The 16,166-nt window shown below is 41.1% G+C and overlaps 1 protein-coding gene across 1 annotated transcript; it reads right to left on the reverse strand.

The window, feature by feature from the left end:
• Positions 1–13,253: 13,253 nt before the first annotated feature.
• Positions 13,254–15,857, reverse strand: LOC131938980 (mucin-2-like). Its single transcript, XM_059297227.1, has one exon. The coding sequence runs from the start codon at positions 15,855–15,857 to the stop codon at positions 13,254–13,256; it is 2,604 nt and encodes an 867-aa protein (XP_059153210.1).
• Positions 15,858–16,166: the final 309 nt, after the last annotated feature.

Here is a 16,166-nt window from a genome sequence, read left to right on the forward strand (position 1 = left end):
GAACAAGACATACCAAACCATCACAAACAAAACAAGACATACCTAACCATCACAAACAAAACAAGACATACCTAACCATCACAAACAGAACAAAACATACCTGACCATCACAAACAGAACAAGACTAACCTGGCCAAAACAAACAGAACAAGACATACCAAACCATCACAAACAAAACAAGACATACCTAACCATCACAAACAGAACAAAACATACCTGACCATCACAAACAGAACAAGACTAACCTGACCATCACAAACAGAACAAGACATACCGGCCATCACAAACAGAACAAGACATACATGGCCATCACAAACAAAACAAGACATACCTAACCATCACAAACAGAACAAAACATACCTGACCATCACAAACAGAACAAGACATACCGGCCATCACAAACAGAACAAGACACACATGGCCATCACAAACAGAACAAGACATACCTGGCCAGAACAAGACAAACCTGGCCAAAACAAACAGAACAAGACTAACCTGACCATCACAAACAAAACAAGACATACCTAACCATCACAAACAAAACAAGACATACCTAACCATCACAAACAGAACAAAACATACCTGACCATCACAAACAGAACAAGACTAACCTGGCCAAAACAAACAGAACAAGACATACCTAACCATCACAAACAAAACAAGACATACCTAACCATCACAAACAGAACAAAACATACCTGACCATCACAAACAGAACAAGACTAACCTGACCATCACAAACAGAACAAGACATACCGGCCATCACAAACAGAACAAGACACACATGGCCATCACAAACAGAACAAGACATACATGGCCATCACAAACAGAACAAGACATACCTGGCCAGAACAAGACAAACCTGGCCAAAACAAACAGAACAAGACTAACCTGACCATCACAAACAGAACAAGACATACCGGCCATCACAAACAGAACAAGACACACATGGCCATCACAAACAGAACAAGACATACCTGGCCATCACAAACAGAACAAGACATACCGGCCATCACAAACAGAACAAGACATACCGGCCATCACAAACAGAACAAGACACACATGGCCATCACAAACAGAACAAGACATACCGGCCATCACAAACAGAACAAGACATACCGGCCATCACAAACAGAACAAGACACACATGGCCATCACAAACAGAACAAGACATACCTGGCCATCACAAACAGAACAAGACAAACCTGGCCAAAACAAACAGAACAAGACTAACCTGACAATCACAAACAGAACAAGACATACCGGCCATCACAAACAGAACAAGACACACATGGCCATCACAAACAGAACAAGACATACCTAACCATCACAAACAAAACAAGACATACCTAACCATCACAAACAGAACAAAACATACCTGACCATCACAAACAGAACAAGACTAACCTGGCCAAAACAAACAGAACAAGACATACCAAACCATCACAAACAAAACAAGACATACCTAACCATCACAAACAGAACAAAACATACCTGACCATCACAAACAGAACAAGACTAACCTGACCATCACAAACAGAACAAGACATACCGGCCATCACAAACAGAACAAGACACACATGGCCATCACAAACAGAACAAGACATACTTGGCCATCACAAACAGAACAAGACATACCTGGCCAGAACAAGACAAACCTGGCCAAAACAAACAGAACAAGACTAACCTGACCATCACAAACAAAACAAGACATACCTAACCATCACAAACAAAACAAGACATACCTAACCATCACAAACAGAACAAAACATACCTGACCATCACAAACAGAACAAGACTAACCTGGCCAAAACAAACAGAACAAGACATACCTAACCATCACAAACAAAACAAGACATACCTAACCATCACAAACAGAACAAAACATACCTGACCATCACAAACAGAACAAGACTAACCTGACCATCACAAACAGAACAAGACATACCGGCCATCACAAACAGAACAAGACACACATGGCCATCACAAACAGAACAAGACATACATGGCCATCACAAACAGAACAAGACATACCTGGCCAGAACAAGACAAACCTGGCCAAAACAAACAGAACAAGACTAACCTGACCATCACAAACAGAACAAGACATACCGGCCATCACAAACAGAACAAGACATACATGGCCATCACAAACAGAACAAGACATACCTGACCATCACAAACAGAACAAGACATACCGGCCATCACAAACAGAACAAGACATACCGGCCATCACAAACAGAACAAGACATACCGGCCATCACAAACAGAACAAGACACACATGGCCATCACAAACAGAACAAGACATACATGGCCATCACAAACAGAACAAGACATACCTGGCCAGAACAAGACAAACCTGGCCAAAACAAACAGAACAAGACTAACCTGACCATCACAAACAGAACAAGACATACCGGCCATCACAAACAGAACAAGACATACATGGCCATCACAAACAGAACAAGACATACCTGACCATCACAAACAGAACAAGACATACCGGCCATCACAAACAGAACAAGACATACCGGCCATCACAAACAGAACAAGACATACCGGCCATCACAAACAGAACAAGACACACATGGCCATCACAAACAGAACAAGACATACATGGCCATCACAAACAGAACAAGACATACCTGGCCATCACAAACAGAACAAGACAAACCTGGCCAAATCAAACAGAACAAGACTAACCTGACAATCACAAACAGAACAAGACTAACCTGGCCAAAACAAACAGAACAAGACATACATGGCCATCACAAACAGAACAAGACATACCTGACCATCACAAACAGAACAAGACATACCGGCCATCACAAACAGAACAAGACATACATGGCCATCACAAACAGAACAAGACATACCTGACCATCACAAACAGAACAAGACATACCGGCCATCACAAACAGAACAAGACATACCGGCCATCACAAACAGAACAAGACATACCGGCCATCACAAACAGAACAAGACATACCGGCCATCACAAACAGAACAAGACATACATGGCCATCACAAACAGAACAAGACATACCTGACCATCACAAACAGAACAAGACATACCGGCCATCACAAACAGAACAAGACATACCGGCCATCACAAACAGAACAAGACATACCGGCCATCACAAACAGAACAAGACATACCTGGCAATCATTAACAGAACAAAACATACCTGGCCACCACAAACAAAACAAGACATACCGGCCATCACAAACAGAACAAGACATACCGGCCATCACAAACAGAACAAGACATAACTGGCAATCATTAACAGAACAAAACATACCTGGCCATCACAAACAAAACAAGACATACCGGCCATCACAAACAGAACAAGACATACCGGCCATCACAAACAGAAAAAGACATACCGGCCATCAAAAACAGAACAAGACATACCTGGCCAGAACAAGACATACCTGGCCATCACAAACAAAACAAGACATACCTGGCCATTATTAACAGAACAAGACAAACCTGGACAACACAAACAGAACAAGACATACCTGGCCAGAACAAGACATACATGCCCATCACAAACAGAACAAGACATACCTGGCCATCACAAACAAAACAAGACATACCTAACCATCACATACAAAACAAAACATACCTGGCCATTATTAACAGAACAAGACAAACCTGGACAACACAAACAGAACAAGACAAACCTGGCCAAAACAAACAGAACAACACTAACCTGACCATCACAAACAGAAAAGACATACCTGCCCATCTCAAACAGAACCCGGACACAAAAACGTCGGATTAAATAAAAAATAAATCACCTCCGCACGTCGGAAATTTCTTCGCCTTTTGTCGAATCGTATTTTTTCATAATTAAATTTTTTTATCGCCTTTTTCCCCATCTTCTTTTCTCTCGATCGTCCATCTAGAGGAGCCAGGAGAAACCAGAAGATGTATGGTCATTGGTGAATCTCATTCTTATCACCTTCTCGCTCCATCTCCCCCACACCTCCCAACCCCCACCCACACATTTCTTCTCACAATCCGTCCCGCCATCCATCTTGTCCTTAGAAAGAAAAAAAAAACCACGTCCAGTAAAGACATTGTCTACGTTTTTTTTTTCTCAAAACGAAAATAGACAGTCTTCGAATTTTTACGTTAAAACTAGTTTAGAATTTAGATGTATGTTATCGGTTGTTTTTACTTTCTCGTATATACGTAGTATAGAGAAAGTATTGTAATCGTGCAAAAAAAAAAATCGAGATTTTTACAAATCTCGACGTTTTACACCTCACTGATACGGAAAAACATAATTTTGCAATCTTGTCCGTATGTCTGTGTGTGTGTCTGTGTGTGTGTCTGTCCGTGTGTAAACACGATAACTTGAGTACCGTTACAGCTAGGTTGATGAAATTTCATATATAAGTATTTTATCAAAATCGTAGATCCGTATCAACTTTTGAGCGATTTCCGATAACCGGAAGTGGTACTTTTCCTACTTTGAATTTTTTAAAAGCCTATAACTTGAGTACTATTTCAGATCGATAAATGAAATTTCACATGTAAGTAAAGGATCTAATTCTCTACCTTCTGTAAAATTTTGAGTAATTTCCGTTGACTGGAAGTAGTAATTTACGCTACTTCCGATTTCTCAAAAAACTAATGTAAATTTTAAAAGTACTAATAATATTGCGCACTATTATGCGCTTTTTTTTATTTGCGTTCACTTGGTGTGCAATTAATTTGTCTACGAGATTTTATTCTATTTTTAAAACTTTAAGTATTTAAAATGGATTAAAAATCATGTCTATAGCCCGAGTTTCCATCCCCTGTTATTTTATATAAGAACTAGAATACCCGTCATCCGTTGGATAACTGTGGGTTTTCGGGGGTCATCCATCAAAAAACATCACGTCTGTCACTCAGAGGCATAGCGACCCTTCCCGGCGCCCGGGGACAAAGTTTTCGATTTGAACCCCCCCCCCTCAAACTTTTGATGTGCAATTCCCCCCCCCCCCCCCACTCAAACTTTCGATTTGAACCCCCCTCAACCTATCAATTTATTTTTCCAAACCATTTTGGCGCCCCAACATATGTCCCCCCCCCTTCCCCCCTCCACCTCCACCTCCCCACCCCCGCCTCCCCTTCCCCCCCCCCCCGCCTCCCCTCCCCACCCCCCGCCTCCCCTCCCCTACCGTCCCCCCCCCCCCCCTCCTCGGTACGCTACTGCAGTGTCACTTATCGTCACAAAAAACAGACCCCACATTCAAATATATGTTTTTTATCTTTTAAAAACACCGAAAACACCGATTTCGGACTATCCCTTCATAAACTGACGTCACAGGTGACCTACTCAACTCTACTTCACCTGCCCAGTGTCCTGCCAAGTCTCAGACAACATGTTTTTATCGTTTAAAAAACAATTCCAGCCGAGCATGTATCTGACCACACTATCCTTTCATATGCTTAGGACAAAGAAACAGATGAACTCTACTTCACCTGCCCTGTATCTTGCCAAGTTCAGATAGGCAACGTTATCATTCACATCTAAAAAAAAAATTGAAAAAAAAAATTTCATTGACATATTGGTCTAGAACCCGTGCCTCCTGCATGAGAGCTGACTACGCTACCATTTTAGCTATTTACTCGTGACGTCACAAGTGAATTTTTATACTATACTATGTGTCTCCTTATGCAACTTGATTTACGCGTATAGATTCTAGATCTAGATCTAAAAATAAGTCTAGTAGTACTAACTTTCAAATTAAATTTTATCTTAAATAAGCCAAACAAAGATTTATATAAAATAATTAAGGCCTGAAATAGATTCTAGATGTAGAATTTACATTGAATCTAGTGACCTACATCTAGGCTAGATCTAGATCTAGGCTAGATTCATAAATTTCCTTCGATAGCTGATCTTTAGATCTAGAGAAATTTATCGTAAAACTAAATGAAAAAGACAGTTGAAAATTGATATAAGTGTTGGAACGTAATAAATACAGCAAACGGACGTATTGTTAAAGTTATGACCGACAGAAAATTAGATTTAGAACGCGTTAAACTTTTGAATGGGAACGCAATTTTCTTCAATAGACGCCGCCATTTTATTGTACTAAAGAGTAAACAAAAACCTGTGACGTCACTTTTCCCACAAAGTTTAGTCAAGGTTTTAACATTTTAAAAAAAAATGGGTTATTCTGCGTAGGAATAAATCAATAAATTAATTAACGTCTATAAATAAATTTGTGATCAACAGTCTGTCTGCATTAAAAAATTATTCTCTACCTGCATACCATTTTACAGCTTTCCAGATAGAGTCGAACATATCACAATTTTCGATCAGGCAAACAAACAAATAAATATTCAAACATGTAAACAAACTTGACTTTTAGTAGTATATAGATATTCGAGAAAGTTTAGGGGAGATCACTCCCGGTTTATTTAAAATGACGAAGTGCGTAATCAATTTAATTTTAATTAAAGTTCAAGCGATTGTCACTCCATCGCGATAAACTATACGCCGGGATAAAAATACATAGAATTTAAGTGAAAGGTCTAGGTAGAATGGGCTATCATTTCCTTCTTGGGTTAATACTGAGGCTGATCAGTTGTTAATTAAATCGAAGAAAACGTATTGTTAAATTTCAATTATGAAGTACCTTACATCTTAGTTAATGATGCAATGGCTTCTTGTTTCTGGTCAGTTTCTTTTTTGTCATTTTAAGCGGATGGCTTTGGTCACTGGGATGGTCAACATAACGTTACTTTATAGCAAATACCTGGCTATTGAAAAACCGTTGCTTTGTTGATCTAAAACTAGGATTTATAAAAAAAATCATCGAATAACTGTGTCTACGACCTAAACTCCTCGACCTTTGTGTCCATGACCTTTGTGTCCACGACCTGTGTCTACAACCTGTGTGTCCACGCGACCCCGTCTACATCCGCCACACATACTGTACTGGTCTAATCCTCCTCCCCACCCCCTCCCCCACCCTTCCCTTTCCAATGTCAATAAGCAACGTCATTTGTTGACAGGCAGGAAACGCCTGCGGCTGTTGCAGGCAGATTGTTATCAATCCCGCAGTAAGCTTCCCACCCCCCCCCCCCCACAAGATAAATAGTTTCTTATATAAAAAAAAAAGTTGAGATAGAACAACCACGGCACAGAAATTCCCATTGTGTGCGTACCATATTCAAGGACTTCACTACAAAGGCAAGCAACGTACAGCCCACAGTTCAAAACTTTCACAGCATGAATATTTTATACCGATAAACTTTGTTATGTTTTCAATTTTAGTTCTATCAGATAGATCGATGTACGGTATTTACTATATCAAATGATGTTTTTAATAAACCGGGAGTGATCTCCCCTAAACTTTCTCGTATATTCATATACGAGAAAAATGGCCCGTTGAGGAAGGATACAACGGTCGCTAGGTTGATAGTGCTGTCTATTTTCTCTAAACTAAAACCAAAACCAAAATCACCACCTTAATTCAATTTAACCGGAAACGAAAAATGACATTGAAAACGGATTTTTATCCAGAATCGGTATTTTAATTTATACAAAATATAGTCATAGGCATATCCCTGAACCATGCACCTAATCTCATTCATGACAAAAGTCGCATTTAGAGTTTCTTTCAGGCAACTCTACTTGGGAGGAGGGGGCTCCGCCCCCCCCCCACCCCAAAACATGTCTATAGTCCTACTCAACGAAATATAATTATATACTTTTTCCAGTGTCCGCCCCCTCCCAGAAAATTCTACCCCCACCCCCCCCCCCCCCCCCCCCCAAAAAAAATTCAAGTACCCCCACCCCTCGCCTGGGAGGAAAAAGTCTGAAAGAAACACTGGTCGCATTTGTAGATCATACAAACTTAAGGAAGAACCTGGGCGGGGAAGAGATGCATGAAAAAAACTGTGCATGCTAAACACTTTTTAGATTAGAAAAAGTTTCCTCCTCCGGGGAGGAAAAAGTCTGAAAGAAACAAGGTGTCGCGTTAGCCACTACCCGAAGAAATGCACGAAAGAAACTGCAAGCAAACCACTTTTTAGATAAGACACATTAATTAGGTGGTAATTTTTATTTTAGAGTATCGATGAAGAAATTTCTTTTGAGTTGGGGTGGGGGGGGGGCGGCTTAGACGTTGTTTCTCGAGGGTGGGGCTTCGCCCCTACCCGAAGAATTGTATGAAAGAAACTCTTGACGCAAACCACTTAGATTAGACAAAATTGGCTTTTTAATTCAATGTTTACTGGAGAATCAATGACGTCATATTATTGTGTGCACTCTCACGGCTGTTGACTTTTTTCTACCATATGCTGAATATGACGTCATATTTCGCTTCCGCTTTACTGTGAGAGTTTTTAATTTGCTTGTGTTTTCTCTATAGCGTTCTTGTCAGATACATAGATAGATAGATAGATACATAGACAGACAGCGACACTATTAGTATTAATAAAACAACAGGGGATGGGAACTCCATTTTAAATACTTCAAGCTTTTAAAATAGAATAAAATCTCGTAAAAAAAAGAATTGCACACCAAGTGAACGCCAAATAAAATGTGCATAATAGTGCGCAATATTATTAGTACTTTATAATTTACATTAGTTTTTTGAGAAACCGGAAATAGCGTAAGTTACTACTTCCGGTCAATGGAAATTACTCAAAGTTTGACAGATGGTAGAGAATTAGATATTTTACTTACACGTGAAATTTCATTTATCTATCTGAAATAGTACTCAAGTTATAGACTTTTGAAAAATTCAAAGTAGAAAAAGTTTCCCTTCCGGTTATCGGAAATCGCTCAAAAGTTGACACCGATCTACGATTTTGAAAAAATACTTATATATGAAATTTAATCAACCTAGCTGTAACGGTACTCAAGTTATCGTGTTTACAGACACACAGACACACACACACACACATAACAAATTAGTTTTAGGCTTAAAAACAAATCTACACTTAAATTAAGAAATGTATATTTTCCGTTGTTTTTCACAGATTTTTTTTGTCGAGATTTCATAATTATATCGAACTTAAAAAAGGTAATACTATTTTTTAAAATTACTACAATTGTTTAAGGCGATCGCCGAGATGTGTTCTACCTCACTATTATGGATGGTGATTAACGTACACACAAGGCATGCAATGGGGCGTCTGGGCATTAATAAATGAAGAATCCGCGCACCAACAACTATGATCCAAGAGAGAAAAAACAGTTCACCGCAGTCGAATTGATTGAAATAGCAATGTAAACAGAAAGTGTTATTTCAACGCCAAGGGTAGACAAAGGTACAGAATATAGTCCAAGTAAAGACAATAACAATCGCCTGTGTGGTCGAATAATGGTCCTTGTTGTGTTTGAGGTCTTTACTTGGACTATATTCTGTACCTTTGTCTACCCTTGGCGTTGAAATAACACTTTCTGTTTACATTGCTATTTCAGTTACAACGCCTGCTTCCACCCCTCACCATGTTTTCGAATTGATTGAGCATTCGCTAGTATTTAATTTTGTTATCTCCCCTGGTTTTATTGAACTTAGATTTGTAATTACCTTTTTAAAGACTAATCTTATTTCTAATTAGATTAAACATTTGATATGTTTGAATTATCATAGGAGACGAACGTTAACAACAATCATTATATTGGAAGTAAGTCAAATCTGAGTTACATCCCACAAACAAACAAACAGACAAACGAACAGACATTGTAAACTAAATAAAAGTTAATAAACACAAGGTTTATTTACATAATGTATCTATCTCTGGAGTAACAACCGATTTAGATTTTACTTTTATATATAAAGACAATCTTTGTTTATTTTCATAATTTAATGCATTTAAAATATTTTTTTAAGAAAGATATTAATTCTTGTTTAGTTTAATTAGCATTTATTGCTGAATTATCAGTTGTGTCGCTTTAACTAGGGAAAATAACACAAATATTTTTGATAATGCTGAAGTTAATGTTAGGTGTCCGCATGCTAGGTTAAATACAGCACTAATTAGCACATTTATTTCAAGATTTAGTAGATTGTTTAATTAAGTTGTATAGCTATTTCAACAAATGTCTGTTGACAAAATCACTGCAAAGATGTGGTTCAAACAAAAGATACTTTTTAAAAGCAGCTCAGTGTTCTGCTTCATTCTTAGGTGTTGGAAGGGATATCCTCCAACACAGTTGAGTATTACGTGTCAATATGTAAAGTTGACTCAGATTTCATTCTTCTTTTCTTTTTGGATTTGCTTCCATAGCCTTTGTCCAACCAAGAACAAACTACAAGACAGCAGTTGTTTGATTTTGGAGTTGTCTCTCCTAGATGGGTTGCTGTCCCTAGCTATCGAGGATTCAACCTCGAGACTTTTCGGTTTAGCAGCCCTGATCTATACCGGATTGACCACGCTGACCACTTTACTACACAGTGACGTCACAAATTCTCATCCCGACCTTCGTGGCTCTTTGTCAAATGTCCCCCACACCATAATACATTTTTTAATCCTCGTTTTTGGACGACCTGTTAATCTAACCCAAGTTTAATTATTTACCTGTGATTATAATTTACTATCATATTGCGGATGTAGCTTCAGAGATCTTACTAGTTAACAAAGAGAACCGAATCCACTTGAATGTAGCTTCAGAGATCTCACTAGTTAACAAAGAGAACCGAATCCACTTGAATGTAGCTTCAGAGATCTCACTAGTTAACAAAGAGAACCGAATCCACTTGAATGTAGCTTCAGAGATCTCACTAGTTAACAAAGAGAACCGAATCCACTTGAAGTTGAATTAAGGGCTGTGTGAGCCTGCCTTTGTGATTAGCTTTGTTAATTATCAAATAGCCAGGGGCGGGCGGGGTATGAAAAGAGAAGAAATCACGAGGGAAAGAAGAGAAGAAGGTGATCAGGTATTTTGGTCGGCTGATGTAATGGTAGGGTCGGGTGATGGGGGTGACTATGGGGTGGGGGATCATGGGTGGGAGAGGGGGTGGGGGATGGGGCGGGAGATGGGGTGACCATGGGGTGGTAGACAGTGCCGGCGCCAGGTTATTTAGCGCCCTAGGCAAAACATATTAAAACGCGCCCTTTCACACAAATAATTACTAAAACATATGTATAAGAAAACAATTAATTAAAAGTGACAGATTAATTTATTATTAATTGCATACACGTTATAGAGTGGTCTAGTGGTAGAGAGCTGGACTGCTAACCCGTAAGTCTCTAGTTCGAATCCGGGTTCAAGCCAGTAAAACGTCCCTGAGTCCACACAACTCTGATGGGTACCTAACTCACGTTAGGGAAAGTAAAGGCGGCTGGGCATAGTGCTGACCACACTATTTCTTCATATGCCAAGGTCACAGAAACAAGTGAACTCTACTTCACTTGCCCCTTAGTCCGTCAGGTTTGAATCAAATTTTACTTGCCTCCTTCGTCTCAAAAGTTTGTACTAATTCCTTCAATTTTGCAAGCGTAATCACATTTTTATTGAAATTGTTGCTACGTAACTAGTCTACTTTCTACTTTACGACATAGACAATTAATTAGATGTTTAATTTACGACTAAGACTGTATGTCTACTAACATTAATTATTGCAATCTACAACAGCTACTGATGTATTTGGTTTTCAATTTGATAATGCTAAAAAAAACTTCCAAACTATTTTGTTCAGAACTTAAGCTCTATATAATTTTTACAATAGCAAATAATAACTTAAAGTTGTATTTATATGTAAGCGGTCAACCTAAGGTGCAGGAATTTGAAATGAATGTAAAGTTAAGGAACGATTTATCTCTCGTTTGAAAATCCAAAAAACAAAATTTTATTCAAGGGAAATAACTTTCACAAGAATAGCTAAATTAACCAAGTGTTACTAAGACATGCTTGAAAAACATAATAAAACGATATAAATTTCATTACTTAATGATTATAATAAATATTTTATGTCAGCTATATAATCTTGTAGAAACAGTATATTTCACCATTGAATACTTATCTGTAGGTTTCGTTTGAAAGTCTAAAAACGGTAGCTTTATTATAACATACTTTTATTCAATTTTGATGACATACTTTCTACTGTCTAGCTCACCGTTAAATAGTAGATCTATATAAAATTTTGGATCCCCTAAATAAAGGGACGCCTTTTCAAACAGTCAAAAACGGTTAACTGGTTTAGCTATTGCTAGAATTATTGATTAAATGTAAAAAAATATAATCTGAAAAAACAAAGTTTACGGTTACTTATAAATTCCATCCTATTTAATATTATATATTAATACTTTATGAGTGGTAATATAGATTCCTAAAAAAATTGAAGATTTTTCAACTAGAGAACCCTACCTTTCTTGTAGTGTGTTACGTACTGAATTGAAATCATCTAACTTACGATAAACTCGACTACTCGATATACTCTACTACATTCACAACACATATATTATTTAAACTTCGATAACTAAACATAACTAGACTCGATGGTCCAGAACCACGACACCAACTCGTTTAACTTCCCCCAGCTCTACAAACGGTACTCCCAATCAACAACGATTTCACTGGACCTACTACTACACTTTATCGCTCAATATAATTCGATACCTTAATACCACAAGAATCAATCATCCCGAACTCCAGAACTACTATACTTCATCACCTGCATTCTCATTTCTCTTACAAAACATATTCCACTTGACTCTAGACCTACAACTACAAAACAGCCGAATAAAAATTATGATACCTTAACACTTCGATTCTTTATACCTACGAAACCATATCAGCAACAGCCCTTCGCCGTTACTCCCAAATCTAAACGATTCATTAAAACTTACCAAACAAGTACAATACTTTGAACATTACGTCAATACAAAACTTTATACACCAGGACAGATTTCTAATTCAAAGTCATAGAAAATGAGACTTACAAGCCCTATTAAAATTAAATAACCGTTTAAAATGTTCGAAATTTAAATAACAAACTACTACATCAATTATGTGACACCAAATTAAAAATGCAAAGTGACTGGTAAAAAGCGCTCCGACCTTTCCAAATTAAGGATGTGGGGTTGAATTTTTACCAACGTGAATAAATATAGGCCTATATAGACCTAACTTTGAGGGGGGGGGGGAGGGGGGCAAAATTGATAGTTCGTCCTTGCTGCCGAAATAGATCGCTACTCCTTTATAAAAGTTATTAATAATTAAGTACTTTTTGAAATTAGCGATTAAACATTTTGCGCCCCACTAAGGATGGCGCCCTAGGCGACCACCTAGTTCGCCTTATAGGTAGCCCCAGCCCTGGTGGTAGATAAGGTGACCATGGGGCAGTAGATGGAATGACCATGGGGCAGTAGATGGAGTGACCATGGGGAAGTAGATGGAGTGACCATGGGGAAGTAGATGGGTTGACCATGGGACAGTAGATGGGTTGACCATGAGGCAGTAGATGGGTTGACCATGGGGAAGTAGATGGGTTGACCATGGGGCAGTAGATGGGTTGACCATGGGGCAGCAGATGGAGTGACCATGGGGCAGTAGATGGGGTGACCATGGGGCAGTAGATGGGTTGACCATGGGACAGTAGATGGGTTGACCATGGGGCAGTAGATGGGTTGACCATGGGGAAGTAGATTGGTTGACCATGGGGCAGTAGATGGGTTGACCATGGGCCAGTAGATGGGTTGACCGTCGGACAGTAGATGGAGTGACCATGGGGCAGTAGATGGGTTGACCATGGGGAAGTAGATGGAGTGACCATGGGGAAGTAGATGGAGTGACCATGGGGCAGTAGATGGAATGACCATGGGGCAGTAGATGGGTTGACCATGGGGAAGTAGATGGAGTGACCATGGGCCATTAGATGGGGTGACCATGGGACAGTAGATGGAGTGACCATGGGGAAGTAGATGGAGTGACCATGGGGCAGTAGATGGGTTGACCATGGGGCAGTAGATGGGTTGACCATGGGGCAGTAGATGGGTTGACCGTAGGGCTGTGGATGGAGTGACCATGGGGCAGTAGATGGGTTGACCATGGGGCAGTAGATGGGTTGACCATGGGGCAGTAGATGGGTTGACCATGGGGCAGTAGATGGGTTGAACATGGGGCAGTAGATGGGTTGACCGTAGGGCTGTGGATGGAGTGACCATGGGGCAGTAGATGGGTTGACCATGGGGCAGTAGATGGGTTGACCATGGGGCAGTAGATGGGTTGACCATGGGGCAGTAGATGGGTTGACCATGGGGCAGTAGATGGAGTGACCACGGGGCAGTAGATGGGTTGACCATGGGGCAGTAGATGGAGTGACCATGGGGAAGTAGATGGAGTGACCATGGGGAAGTAGATGGAGTGACCATGGGGCAGTAGATGGGTTGACCATGGGGCAGTAGATGGGTTGACCATGGGGCAGTAGATGGGTTGACCATGGGGCAGTAGATGGAGTGACCATGGGGCAGTAGATGCAATGACCATGGGGCAGTAGATGGAGTGACCATGGGGAAGTAGATGGAGTGACCATGGGGCAGTAGATGGGTTGACCGTAGGGCTGTGGATGGAGTGACCATGGGGAAGTAGATGGAGTGACCATGGGGCAGTAGATGGGTTGACCATGGGACAGTAGATGGAGTGACCATGGGGAAGTAGATGGAGTGACCATGGGGCAGTAGATGCAATGACCATGGGGCAGTAGATGGAGTGACCATGGGGAAGTAGATGGAGTGACCATGGGGCAGTAGATGGGTTGACCATGGGGCAGTAGATGGGTTGACCGTAGGGCAGTAGATGGAGTGACCACGGGGCAGTAGATGGGTTGACCATGGGACAGTAGATGGAGTGACCATGGGGAAGTAGATGGAGTGACCATGGGGCAGTAGATGGGTTGACCATGGGGCAGTAGATGGGTTGACCATGGGGCAGTAGATGGGTTGACCGTAGGGCTGTGGATGGAGTGACCATGGGGCAGTAGATGGGTTGACCATGGGGCAGTAGATGGGTTGACCATGGGGCAGTAGATGGGTTGACCATGGGGCAGTAGATGGGTTGACCATGGGGCAGTAGATGGAGTGACCACGGGGCAGTAGATGGGTTGACCATGGGACAGTAGATGGAGTGACCATGGGGAAGTAGGTGGAGTGACCATGGGGCAGTAGATGGGTTGACCATGGGGCAGTAGATGGGTTGACCATGGGGCAGTAGATGGGTTGACCATGGGGCAGTAGATGGAGTGACCACGGGGCAGTAGATGGGTTGAGCATGGGACAGTACATGGAGTGACCATGGGGAAGTAGATGGGTTGAGCATGGGGCAGTAGATGGAGTGACCATGGGGAAGTAGATGGGTTGAGCATGGGACAGTACATGGAGTGACCATGGGGCAGTAGATGGGTTGACCATGGGGCAGTAGATTGAGTGACCATGGGGAAGTAGATGGAGTGACCATGGGGAAGTAGATGGGTTGAGCATGGGACAGTAGATGGGTTGAGCATGGGGCAGTAGATGGAGTGACCATGGGGAAGTAGATGGAGTGACCATGGGGCAGTAGATGGGTTGACCATGGGGCAGTAGATGGGTTGACCATGGGGCAGTAGATGAAGTGACCATGGGGCAGTAGATTGGTTGACCATGGGGCAGTAGATGGGTTGAGCATGGGGCAGTAGATGGAGTGACCATAGGGCAGTAGATGGAGTGACCATAGGGCAGTAGATGGAGTGACCATGGGGCAGTAGATGGGTTGACCATGGGGCAGTAGATGGAGTGACCATGGGGCAGTAGATGGGTTGACCATGGGGCAGTAGATGGGTTGAGCATGGGACAGTACATGGAGTGACCATGGGGAAGTAGATGGAGTGACCATGGGGCAGTAGATGGGTTGACCATGGGGCAGTAGATGGGTTGAGCATGGGACAGTACATGGAGTGACCATGGGGAAGTAGATGGAGTGACCATGGGGCAGTAGATGGGTTGACCATGGGGCAGTAGATGGGTTGACCGTGGGTGGGAGACACGGCGACCATAAAATTAAAAAAAAAAATATTAACACATTCCTAAAGGGGGCGAAGACACGGGGCGGGGGGAAATGAAATTCGGTGCAATAACGTCCGCGTAGACCCGCATGCTCCGTGGAGCCAATAAGCTGCCAAGAAGTGGAGGCTAACGAGACATGAGGCTAGACGGAGTTAATAAAGT

Source organism: Physella acuta, unplaced genomic scaffold, assembly GCF_028476545.2.
Source record: "Physella acuta isolate Inbredline_101_S28 unplaced genomic scaffold, ASM2847654v3 ptg000261l, whole genome shotgun sequence".
NCBI lineage: Eukaryota > Metazoa > Mollusca > Gastropoda > Physidae > Physella > Physella acuta.

What these genes read in the sequence shown, in the direction of transcription:
- LOC131938980 (XM_059297227.1), bottom strand. Translation starts at nt 15,857, where the DNA reads ATGGTCAACCCATCTACTGCCCCATGGTCACTCCATCTACTTCCCCAT.